The 12,252-nt window shown below is 46.8% G+C and overlaps 1 protein-coding gene across 1 annotated transcript in view; it reads left to right on the top strand.

The window, feature by feature from the left end:
• The window catches only part of Commd7 (COMM domain containing 7), a 13,759-nt gene extending 1,924 nt beyond the window's left edge, over window positions 1–11,835 (top strand). The window contains exons 2-9 of the mRNA XM_005363229.2: window positions 2,175–2,228; window positions 2,848–2,950; window positions 8,060–8,116; window positions 8,198–8,235; window positions 8,722–8,812; window positions 9,409–9,458; window positions 10,498–10,546; window positions 11,209–11,835. Of these exons, the coding sequence (XP_005363286.1) occupies window positions 2,175–2,228; window positions 2,848–2,950; window positions 8,060–8,116; window positions 8,198–8,235; window positions 8,722–8,812; window positions 9,409–9,458; window positions 10,498–10,546; window positions 11,209–11,285 (519 nt within the window). The 3' untranslated portion in view covers window positions 11,286–11,835. The remainder of the gene's footprint in view (window positions 1–2,174; window positions 2,229–2,847; window positions 2,951–8,059; window positions 8,117–8,197; window positions 8,236–8,721; window positions 8,813–9,408; window positions 9,459–10,497; window positions 10,547–11,208) is intronic.
• The last annotated feature ends 417 nt before the right edge of the window (window positions 11,836–12,252 follow it).

The raw sequence follows: 12,252 nt of genomic DNA, 5'->3' as shown, positions 1-12,252 counted from the left end.
TTTTTCGAGACAGGGTTTCTCTGTGGCTTTGGAGCCTGTCCTGGAACTAGCTCTGTAGACCAGGTTGGTCTCGAACTCACAGAGATCCGCCTGCCTCTGCCTCCAGCCAGAGTGCTGGGATTAAAGGTGTGCACCTCCACTGCCTGGCTTTTTGTTTTATTTTTAGACAAGGTCTAACCTGACTGGCCTGAAACTGAAAGCAATCCTCCTTCCTTTGCCTTCCAGGGCTAGGATTCTAGGATAAACTACCATGTCTGACCTTGTTTGTTTGAGTCTGATTCTCAATAAATTGCCCAAACTGGCCTTGAATTTAGAATCCTCCTTTCTCAACCTCTGACCAGCTGAGATTACACTCCTGTGTCTACAGGTCCAGATCTTTAAAAAAAAAAATTTTTTTTTTAAACTTAAACCATTTTACTGTGTAGCCTATATGAACTTCAAATTCACGATCCTCCTGCCTCAGCCTCCTGAGTATTGTGCTAGGGTTGCAGAAGTTGTGGCCTGGTTTGTTTGTTTCTTGAGGCAAGGTCTCACTCTGTAGTGTGGCTGGCCTAGAGCCCGCCAGTGATCCTCCTGCCTCTGCCTCCCCAAGTGCTGGGTGCAATTGCAGGAGTGCTCTACCTTGCCTGGCTGAGCCTCTGTTCTTTGTTCATGAACAGTGCTTTCCAGGGAGAAAGGTCTGTGTAAGCATGGATGGGAGAGATGTGAGCCACTTACTCCTAGCAGTGGAATTCATGGTTCCGGGGCTCTGATTGTCGTTAAAATTGCACGTGTAGTATGACATCATCCTCTAGGAAGGTTGTCTGGTCAATGAAGGAGTGTGTCCTTTCACTGGCTGACTTTTCCCTGACATTGAGCAGCTCTCCTGCTGTTTGCTTTTGCTAGTAGTTAAGATTTTGGTAGGGGGAGTTAGCTGATGAGCATTTCCTGGGCAAGGCAGCAGCATAAAGAAGACTTCCACAACAAGTACTTCCCGTGCATTTAGCAGGAGTTAAGATGCTGTGAAGACAAAGGCTGTATCGAGAAATGAAGGGGAAGTCTGTGTTTCTTATCAAGACTGCAAATCATAGGTGTGTGATGCCCTCCAGGGAATGTTCATTCTCTGCAGAAGAAACAAGAGAGCAGACCCTGCCTCAGAGGTGGTCATTGTACCACACACCTTTATTTTCTTATTGATTTGATTTGATTTTTAAATTTCTTTCTTCTTTTGTTTTTTGGAACAGGGGTTCTCTGTGTATCAGTGGCTGTCCCGGAACTCACTCTGTAGACCAGGCTGGTCTTGAACCAGAGATTCACTTGCCTCTGCCTCCCGAGTGTTGGGATTAAAGGTGAGCACTACCAAGGCCCGACTATACACCTTTATTTTATATTATTATTTTTGTTTATTTTCAGACAGGGTCTCACTATGGAGCCCTGGCTGGCCTCGATCTATAAACCAGTGCCACACAGAGACACTTGTCCTCAAAACAGCAACAGAATCCAGAACCAAAGAACTAGCATCTCAGGGGAAGACAGCAAGGGATTATCTGGGTCCTTACACACACGCTACTTATAGCAAACATTTGGCCTTTAATCCCAACACTGAGGAGGCAGAGGTAGGCAGGTCTCATTGAGCTCAAGGCCAGGTTGGTCTACTTATCAAGCTTCAGGCCTGTCAGGGATGCACAGTGAGACCCTGTCTCAAAAACAAAAAAGAGAGACCCGGCCTCAGCAAAGTAGAAGGTGAGATCCAGCTCTTGAAAGCTGTTCTCTGACTGCCCCCCATGACCCCACCCCATAAATAAATAAAAGGGGAAGGGGTGAACATGATAAAAACACAGTGTATAAAATTCTCAAAGAATTGCCAGGCAATAATGGTATACTCCTTTAATTCCAATACTTGGGAGGCAGTAGCAGGCAGATCTCTGTGAATCTGACTCTAGCCTGGTCTACAGAGCGAGCACCAGGACAGCCAAGGCTACACAGAGAAATCCTGTCTTGAAAAACCAAAAAAAACCCAAGAATTAATAAAACGTGGATCATCAAGCTATCTGAGTCCATCCTTCTCTCTCAAAAGCCTACAGTTGGACGGTGTGTGGCATACTAGTTGGAGTGGAGACGAACATGGTGGGCACACTGGGGGTGGGCAGCAGGGGACAGGAATGGTGCTGATGTTCTGTGTTGTCCTTTTGCAGCAGTTCTCAGCTCTGACAGAAGTGCTTTTCCATTTCCTGACGGAACCTAAAGAGGTGAGTGAGGCATTTTGTGCTGAGGAGGTTTTGCCAACATGGATCTAAAGGTCTGAGATCTTAAAGAAAGTCTGGGTGCTGGCTGCACTTAAAAAGGACCTGGGTTCAGTTCCCAGAACCCATGTGGCAGCTCACAGCCCTCTGTAATTCTTGTTTCATGAATCCTGTGAAACATGCATGCAGGCAGAATACTCATGTACATAAATAAAGCAAATCTTTTTTTTTTTTTTTTGCTTTTTCAAGACAGGGTTTCTCTGTGGTTTTTTGGAGCCTGTCCTGGAACTAGCTCTTGTAGACCAGGCTGGTCTCGAACTCACAGAGATCCGCCTGCCTCTGCCTCCCAAGTGCTGGGATTAAAGGCTTGTGCCACCACTGCCCGGCAAAGCAAATCTTTTTATTTATTTATTTATTTATTTATTTTGCAGAAAAAGTAGATATTTATTTAGTGGGTTATAGAGGGAAAAGGAAGACGGGGAGAAGAGGAGAAGGGGAGATGGGGGGAGAAGTGGGGGGAGCAGAGGAGAGGAGCCAGGGTAGCCACTAACTCTTTGGGAGAGAAAAGGAAGCAAGCAAATCTTTTTAAAAGGTAAGGAAAGGTCTGTGTTGTCCCCTCATGCAGGTGGAACGCTTTCTGGCTCAGCTCTCTGAATTTGCCACTACTAACCAGATTAGTCTTGGCCCCCTCAAAAGCATCGTGAAAAGCCTCCTTCTGGTTCTGAATGGTGAGTTGACTCTCAGCAGCTCCAAAAAGACAACACTGCTACATGAGCCTTCCTTTAGTTGGGGAGTTGTCCAAGCAGCACCCAGTAAAAGTCCGACATGGCAGGGCACACAGAATCTGGGTAAGGAGGTAAATGTCACAGCTCTCCATGGTCTGTGTCTGTGGACTCAACCAACCATCCAAGGATCAAAAACGTTTTTAAAGTGAGGAGGGACAGCATAAGCCTTAAATGTTTTTTAAAATCATGGCTGTATGCAACATGGACAGACAGCTTTTGTTCATTCTTCTCAAACAAAGTGGTATAACTAGCGTTATATGTATGTACGATGTGTTAGGGGGTGTGAGGGACTGAGTGGTATATTGATTATATGCCAGTATTGTATATTTTATCTGAGGGATTGGTAGTATTCTAAGAGGCCTGTGAACCCAGGTACAGCTTGCTGACACAGCAGAGAGGCCATGAAAGCTCACGCTGGGTCTGCCTAAGTTCAGAAACTGAAGGACAGGGTTCTCCAGTGTCATTGAATCTCTCTCTCTGTCTCTGTCTGTCTGTCTGAGAACAGAGTCTCACTATGTAGCCCTGACAGTCTTGAAATTTGCTATGTAGAGAATGGTCTCCAGCTCAGAAAGAGCCTCCTGCCTCTGCCTTTGGGATCAGATGTATGCCCTACCATAACTGGTTCTTTTCTTTTTGTGGTATGATACTAGAACTAGAATCTAGGGCCTCCCCCATGCTAAGAGCTCTTCCCCAACCCCTATCCCATAATACTTCTTGTTTGCTTGTTTGCTTATTTTGAGACAGTGTTTATGTAGCTTTGGCTGTCTTGGAGTTCCCTATGTAGATCAGGACAGCCTTCAACTCACAGAGATCCACCAGCCTCTGCCTCCTGGGTGCTGGAATTAAAGGTGTGCACTGCCATGTTTAATGGTGTAATAGAATTTTTTTTTCTGAGACAGGGTTTCTCTGTGTAGCCCTGGCTGTCATAGAACTGGCTCCATAGACCAAGCTAATTTTAAACTCACAGAGATCCTTCTGCCTCTGCCTCCCGAGTGCTGGAATTAAAGCTGTGTGCCTCCACTGCCCTGTGTAACAGTTTTATTAATGCATTTTTTTTCCTTTTTGTTTGTTACCATTATTTTTGCATGTTTCTATATGTGCAGGTATGTGCCTATGTGAGGAGACCAGAGCCAACCACCTTGTTTTTTGAGAAGGGTCTATCACTGGCCTGAAACTCACCTGTTAGGGTAGTCTGCCTGGCCAGGTCCCAGTGCTGAAGTACAAGTGAGCATCGCCATTCCCAGCTTTATTAAGTGGGCTCTAGGGGTCCAACACAAGTCCCCACACTTACCCAGGGCTTTATTGACTCACTATGCTATTTGGATTTTTTGTTTGTTTTTTTGAGACAGTGTTTCACTCTTTAGCTCAGGGTGGCTTTGAACTATCAACAGTTTTCCTGTCCCAGCCTCTGAGTTCTAGGATCACAAAATAGGAGCAGGACTTCTATTCTGAGTGCCTTTTTTGTTCATGTCTCTAGAAATTAATTTTTATTGCATTTCATGGAAATATCAGTCTGATTTTTTTTTTATTCCATTCATTTTTTGGTTTTCTGAGACAGTTTCTCTTTGTAGCCCTGGCTGTCCTGGAACTTGCTCTGTAGACCAGGCTGGCCTCCAGCTCACAGAGATCTGCCTGCTTCTGCCTTCCAAGTGCTGGGATTATAGGCGTGTGTCACCACCCAGCTAGCCTATGATATTTTTATGATAAATTAAAAATAAAAATATAAAGACTGCTGGTGTGCCTCATGCCTGTAATTCCAATGCATGTGAGGCTGAGTCAGGAAGATCACAAGTTTGAAGCCAGCCTGTGCTACCTAACATTACTCTCTCTGTCTCTCTCTCATTACTCTCTAGCTCTCAAAACAAAGGCAGAAAAAGAAAACAGTCCACATCCTTCTGCCATTAAATTAGTTGACTAGTTGTAATGTGGCCTGTTATTGCTGAAAGGGAACTCACTTCCTGCTACCAGAAAGTCTTCCTGCACCACCAGCCCCAGCCTTGGCATGGGGAACCTGTTTTAGCTGCACTGGGTAAAGAGACTGTTAAGTCAAACCACTGGAGAGGTCATTAGTGTTTTGCTTTTTGATTTGTTTGTTTTTGAGACAAAGCCTTACTGTGTAGCCCTGCCTGTTCTGAATCTCACTGTTTAGAGCAGGCTGCTTTCGAACTCACAGAGATCCACCTGCCTCTGCCTTCTGAGTCCAGTTTCTTCTTTTGAGACAGGGTTTCAATCTGCAACACAGACTGGCATCTGACTAACAAGTCTCCTGCCTCAGCTACCTGAGTACTGGAATTACACCACACTAGCGTATGAGTGGTTTGGTTTGGTATTTTGGATTTGTGAGATAGGGGCTTACTGTGTAGCCTTGACTGGTCTAGAACTTGCAATGTAGTCCAGGCTAGCCTGAAACTTAGACCTGCCTTCCTCAGCATCCAGAATGCTGCAACTAAAGGCATGCACTACTATGCCTAGCATTTTATGTAGTTCTTAAACACATCCCACTGGAACAGCTACCAACCCTTCCCCGAGTTATTTCACTGCCCCTCACCACTCTCCAAACTGTATTTGTTTAAAGCAAGTAGCAGACAGCATTCTGGAATGCCCAGTTACCTATCTGTGAAAGATAAGCACAGGCCACTATCCTATCTGAAAGGAAATCTTGCAGCCTGTGCTCTTGGTTCCTCATTATCTGCTGCATTGTGTTGCTTATGGCCATTGTTCTCCCACTCAGCAGGGTCCAGATAGGGCCCTAACCTGCTTTTATTTGGTTGCTTGGGGGTGGGGCCTTCTACACTCCTTGCTTGCTCACCACGGAGTCCTTGGCCCAAGTTCTTCATCTCTGCTAATCACCTTCCTGGGGATGAAATGAAGCTGAGGGAGCTCCTGGAGTTCACTGTTGGAAGGGTGGAGAAAGAGGAGCTGACAATAAACAGCTCAGTGGCAGAGCACCTGGGTTCAGTCTCCAGCACCAGGGGAAACAAAGCAGAAGATAGACAGTTGAGTGGCAGCTGCCCTTCAGGGTTATCGCCAGTACGGACCTAATTTAAGCTGCTGTTTGTCCCTAGAAGCTGTCTGGTCCCTAGAGGTGATCCAGTACTGACTTGTATTTTCTATTAAAAGTAATTTCCTATCCCTACTCCCCAACATGTTTTTTCTGTAGTCAGGTAGAATGAAAGAATGATTCCCTTCAAACAGTGTTCACAGATTGTATGCTTCTCTCTCACACTCTGTATGTGTGTGTGATTTCTTTCTTGTTCTTATTTTTGCTAAGAGAGAAAGAGCACACAAATTTTCCCATATCCCTAAGGCATGGGAGTGCTATTTTCCTACAAATGACTGAAGTTGGCCTTTGGCCCCAGGACTGTCAACTTTTCCAGCTTTCCTCTGGTACATTGACCTTTTAGTACTCAATATGGACTCCTCCATGTTTCTTTTTATTTTTATTCTTCTTCTCCTCTTCCTCTTCTTTTTGTCTTCCTTTTTTTTTTTTTTTTGTTTTCTATGTAGCCTTGGCTGTCCTGTCAAGCTCACAGAGATCTGCCCGCCTCTGCCTCCCTAGGTCTTCATGCTTCTTATACTATTGGTATGATCTGTTGCTCGGTGGAATACAAGCCTCACTAGGGCAGACATTATTATCTGTGGCTTTCTTTTTTTTTTTTTTTTTTTGGTTTTTCGAGACAGGGTTTCTCTGTGGCTTTGGAGCCTGTCCTGGAACTAGCTCTGTAGACCAGGCTGGTCTCGAACTCACAGAGATCTGCCTGCCTCTGCCTCCCGAGTGCTGGGATTAAAGGCGTGCGCCACCACCGCCCGGCTATCTGTGGCTTTCTAATGTCTCCCAGGGTCTGACATGCTGCTGGCACCACAGCAGGTATTCTGTCAGTTTATAGTGACCACCAGCTTGCTCTCTCCTGGGTCTCCCCAGGTGGATTCCGCTCGCCAGCCTCCAGGGTGAGTGATTCCAGCCTATGTCCAGCCTATGATTACTTCCCACCGTCTCCTAGCTACTCTCCTTACTGGATGTTTCCACCAAGCCTTCCATACATAGGGCCAAGACTGTAGACCTGTCCCCTGACTACCTGACTGCAAGGCCATTTTTAAGTGTCACTGTCAAGGGTCCTTTCTAAAGTTTTGAGATTCGTATAAGTCTAAATGCAGTAGGGGATGAGCCCTGTACAGATTAGGGGAAACTTCCCAGCAGAACTGTGAAGGCCAATACCCAGTGACAGCAACCTGCCTTGAATCAACGTGGATAGATACAGGAACACTAGCATGATGGCCACCACCTATAATCCCAACATTGACAAAGCTGAGGCAGGAGGATCGTCAGCAGTTAAGAGTGCCCTTGTGCTGGGCAGAGACAGATGGATCTCTGTGAATTTGAGGCTAGCCTGGTCTACAGAGCAAGTTCCCAGACAGGCTCCAAAGCTGTTCATCTCAAAAAACAAAAGAAGAGAGTCCTTGCCACTCTTCCAGAGGATCCAAGTTTGGTCCCAGTACCCGCAGCTCCAAGTTTGGTCCCAGTACCCGCAGCTCCAGAGAAACCAACTAAGCTATGTCTTCAAACCCCACTCAGCTTTTGGTTTGGTTTGGTTTTTGAGACTGAGTTTCTCTGTGTAGCGTTGGCTTTCCTGAAACTCGCTCTGTATACCAGAGTGGCCTCAAACTCAAAGATCGGCCCGCCTCTGCCTCCTGAATGCTGGGATTAAAGATATGTGCCTCCATGCCTGGCTGCACTCCAGTTCTAACTGAACTTTGTTTCAGGTTGCTGTGCTAGCCAGGGCTGTAGCCTTGCTCATTCTTCCCTCCACTGACCTGTCTCAGACCCAGCCTTTCCTGTTGTCTCTATCTCAGTCCAGCATCCCTGAGAGCGACTGACTCTACGGTGCAGTGACAGTGAAGAGGTTGTGCCCTGCCCCACAGTGGCTGCAGGGCCGCATTTTCTCCTGAAGTGTATTGCATTTGTCTTCTGTGGCACGGAGGTTGGGCCCACCTGATCCTTCCTACTGACCCATGCACTCATTTACACTTTCTGGTTTCTCCCCTGCCTGCAAGGTGCATTGAAGAAGGGCCTCACTGCCGAGCAGGTGCAGGCTGATCTCCTGACTCTAGGTAGGTTGCCAGAGGGGGGGGGGAGGTCTCCGAGCTCTTTGAGCTCTTTGTTATGTTAATTATCCTTTCTGTTCTCTACAGGTCTCAGTGAGGAGAAAGGCACTTACTTTTCTGAAAAGGTATAATTCTGTTAATCAAGGTTAAGACCCTGGTTTTTATTTCATGAAAGAAAAGGAAAGGAAAGGGGGAAAAATGCTGAGCAAGACAAAACCATCCCATTCTTCCTCCAGACAGCCTCGCAGGAATGACACACCTGCTTTGGGCAAGCCCTGTTCTCTTTTCCTTTGGCTTGACCAAATATTAATGCCATTGTTGTCGCAATTGGATTAAATTTTGGGATGAAAAATTTCAACTGAGTTTAGTGGTACACGCCTATAATCCCAGCACTGGGAGTGGGACTCAAGGCCATTCTCGGCTGAGGAGCAATTTCAAGTCAGCTGGGCTTCAGAGCCTGCCGTGTCCCGGATATGTGCGAGCCTGTAGACTCAGCCCTTGGCTCTGCTTTCTTCCCTCTTTGTTGAGTCCTGAGCACTGCTGTGCTTGGAGCAGAGGATAGGCACTGATGGTCCCCACTCTGATGACACTGGCCTTTGCTTTTCTTCCAGTGGAAGCAGAACGCCTCAACCCTTGCACAGTGGGCCATAGGTCAGACCCTGATGATTAACCAGCTGATTGATATGGAGTGGCGATTTGGAGGTAACTAGATGGATCCATGCCTGGTCACATGTTCAGCTGTGCTAGGCCTAGACTGCAGAGACTTTTGAGAGCCTGGGTGGGGAAGACTCTTTTTTTTTTTTTTAATTTTATTTTTTTATATTTTATGTATGAGTGTTCTGCACATATGCCTGCAGACCAGAAGAGGGCATCAGATCCTAGTATAGATGGCTGTGAGCCACCATGTAGATGCTGAGAATTGAACTCAGGACCTCTGGAAGAACAGCCAGTGCTCTTAACTGCTGAACCATCTCTCCAGTCCTCTTTTTAAAATTTATTTATTTTATGTGCATTGTTGTTTGGCCCACATGTATATTTGTGAAAAGGTGTCAGCTCTTGGAGTTACAGACAGTTGTAAACTGCCATGGGGGTGCTGGGAATTGAACCTGGGTCCTCTGGAAGAGCATCATATGCCATTTCACCAGCCCCCGCAGATCTTGGGGACAGCCAGCTGACTGCCTTCAGCCACCCCCATCCCTGGTACTGGGTTCACTCTGACATGGCTGCTCCAGATAGCCTGCTATAGTGAGCTCTCTAGAAGAAGTCAGCCACTTAGAGTTCTTTTCTTTGTGCCACAGTGACATCTGGAAGCAGTGAACTAGAGAAAGTGGGAAGCATATTTTTACAGGTAAGTGTTTGGGCGGTGGCCATGGGGAGGATTTTTTTTTTAATATTTTTTATTGTTTATTTACTTTATGTGCACTGGTGTGAAGGTGTCAGATCCCCTGGAACTGGATCTTCAGACAGTTGTGAGCTGCCATGTGGGTGCTGGGAACTGAACCCCGGTCCTCTGGAAGAGCAGTCAGTGCTCTTAACCACTGAGTCATCTCTCCAACCCTCATGGGGAGGATTTCAACCTGATTAAAAGTTATTAAAAGCTGAGCATGGTGGCACAGGCCTGGAATCTCCATACTCAGGAGGTTCAAACATCAAAAGTTCAAGGCCAGGGGCCTGGCGAGATGGCAGCTCATAACTGTCTGTAACTCCTGTTCCAGGGGATACAACACTTTCACACAGACAAACATGCAGGCAAAACACCAATGCACATTAAATAAATAAATAAATAATTTTTTTTTTTTAAGGAAAAAGTTCAGAGCCAGTTTGTGCTTTATGAGGCCTTGCCTCATTTTTTTTTTTTTAATTAAAGCTGCATTGGGTTTTGTGTTAGTCAGTCTTTTATTGCAAGAAACACCATGACCATGGCAACTCCTTTTGTGTGTGTGTATTGGTGTGAGGATGTGGGATTCATTGGAACTGAAGTTACAGACAGTTGTAAGCTGTCATGTGGGCGCTGGGAATCGAACCAAGGTCCTCTGGGAAAGCAGCCAGCAGTCCTAACCCATTGAGCCATCTCTCCAGCCCTAACCATGGCAACTCTTAGAAAGGAAAACATTTAACTGGGGGCTTGCTTCCAGTTTCAGAGATTAGTCCATCATCATCATAGCAGCGTGCAGGTAGACATGGTGCTGGAGAGTAGACGAGAGTTCTACTTCCTGATCCACAGGCAGCAGGAAGAGAGAGGGAGAAAGCCTAGGCCTGGCATGAGCTTTTGAGACCTTAAAGCCCACCCCCAGAGACACCCACTGAGCCGTCGTGCTGGCCCGCCCATCAGTTTATGTTATTTATTTATTTTCTTCACTTTTTCTTTTCCCCCTCTTTCCTTTTAGTTAAAGTTGGTGGTTAAGAAAGGAAAACAAGCTGAAAACGTGTACATAGGTGAGTCTGGAGCCCTGTTTGGAAGCTTTCCACTTCTTCCTTTAGTCACCTGAGCTGCTGAAGTCTGCCTGACACCGCCGGTCTAAGACAAGGTCATCAACAAGCTCTAGAGCGCCCATCCACTCCTTCCCTCTCATGAAGCATAGAGTCAGGGCTGTTATCAAGCTATCCAGAGCCTAGAAACCCTGAGTAAAAGGGAAAAGGATGGGAGGGGCTAAAATGGAACAGAATGGGGGCAAGAGACTCCTGTGAACATCCCTGAACATCCCGAAGGATGTCCACTGGTAAACTCTCCCTGCCTCTGCCTGGCGCTTTGTATACACACTTCAATTCTTAGAGCTGGGGCCCTGCATGGTCAAGATTGTAGGTTCCTTATTCTCACGGATTATCCATCAGGAGCCACTTAGCTGCATGCAGTGGAGCCCTTGCCTAGGCTGCTATATGCCGGAGTTTGGTTCCCAGCACCACAAAAAGAAAGAAAGAGCTGCTGAGCTGTACCAATGAAAACAGATGTCAGCCTGGGAAGGAGCCCTGTTTACAGGAGGCCGTGGGCCGGCTCCCCATCACAGAGATACGGTGACTGCGAGGAGAAATGGGTTTTCTTGGGTGATGAGTCTGTGGCCTCGGAAACACTCACCTCAAACTGAATTTTCTCTCCCCAGAATTAACCTTGCCTCAGTTCTACAGTTTCCTGCATGAGATGGAGCGAGTCAGAGCAAGCATGGAGTGCCTCAGCTGATCCTGATTCTCGTGGACTTGCTCCTGCCTCTTCCCTAATGGCTGCTCCAGGGGTCCTACCACCTTGGGAGCCCAGGTGCAATTTCTGAAAAAACAGGACCCTGTACTTGAGGCATCCTGTGGGATTCCTCTGTAAACTCAAGGGAGCCGCCACCTCCCAGCTCCTGGGATGAGTTGTACACCTCGATACTCCGTACCAGCTCTGACTGCTGGGATTGTCCTTTCTTTGGGGGTATTGTCACTTCCCATTAAACAGCGTGAACGAGTGGTTCTTTCAGTCAGATGGCTGAGTGCTTGTTTGTGGCGGAGGAAGAGACAGGCAGCACGGATGGTTTGTGTGGAGAGACCCTGTCAGTTCACACTGTGTTCGGAGGGGGAGGGGCATTACCAGCCCGTGTTTGCTGAGTCTTTTCTGGAAACAACTTAGGCGAGCCCCTGTCAGAATTTCTGGGTTATCCTTTTGTGTTTTGTGTTAGAAGGAGGGAGGCCTTTCAAGGCCATCTTAGATTATTTTGGTTCCAACCACCTTTTGGTTAAATGGTAAATTAAAAGAAAAACAGTTTCTAAAGAAAGATCTGAATCTGCTAAACGTCTTTCTCCTCAGGCTGGGAGTCACCCAGGCTGTTATAGCGGCAGATACCTGCACCCCTGGCACTGAGGAGGCAGAGACAGGAAGATCACCAAAAGTTAGAGCTCAGTCAGGGCACCAAAGTGAGATCCTGTCTCAAGCCAAGCCAGCCATGGGGGGCTAGATTGATGGCCCTGTGGTTAAGAGTGCTTCCTGCTCTTTGAGAAGACCTGAGTTGCTCTGACTCCAGCCCCTCACACCTTTTTCTGACCTCCAAGTGCTGACATACATTTGTAGTCAGTCTCTCTCTCTCTCTCTCTCTCTCTCTCTCTCTCTCTCTCTCTCTCTCTCTCCATACACAGAAATAAGTCTTTAAAAAAAGGGGGTTGGGAGGAGTTAC

Source organism: Microtus ochrogaster, linkage group LG8, assembly GCF_000317375.1.
Source record: "Microtus ochrogaster isolate Prairie Vole_2 linkage group LG8, MicOch1.0, whole genome shotgun sequence".
Classification (NCBI taxonomy): domain Eukaryota; kingdom Metazoa; phylum Chordata; class Mammalia; order Rodentia; family Cricetidae; genus Microtus; species Microtus ochrogaster.
Note: the sequence above shows the minus strand (reverse complement) of the source record. Positions and strands in the feature narration are given on the sequence as shown.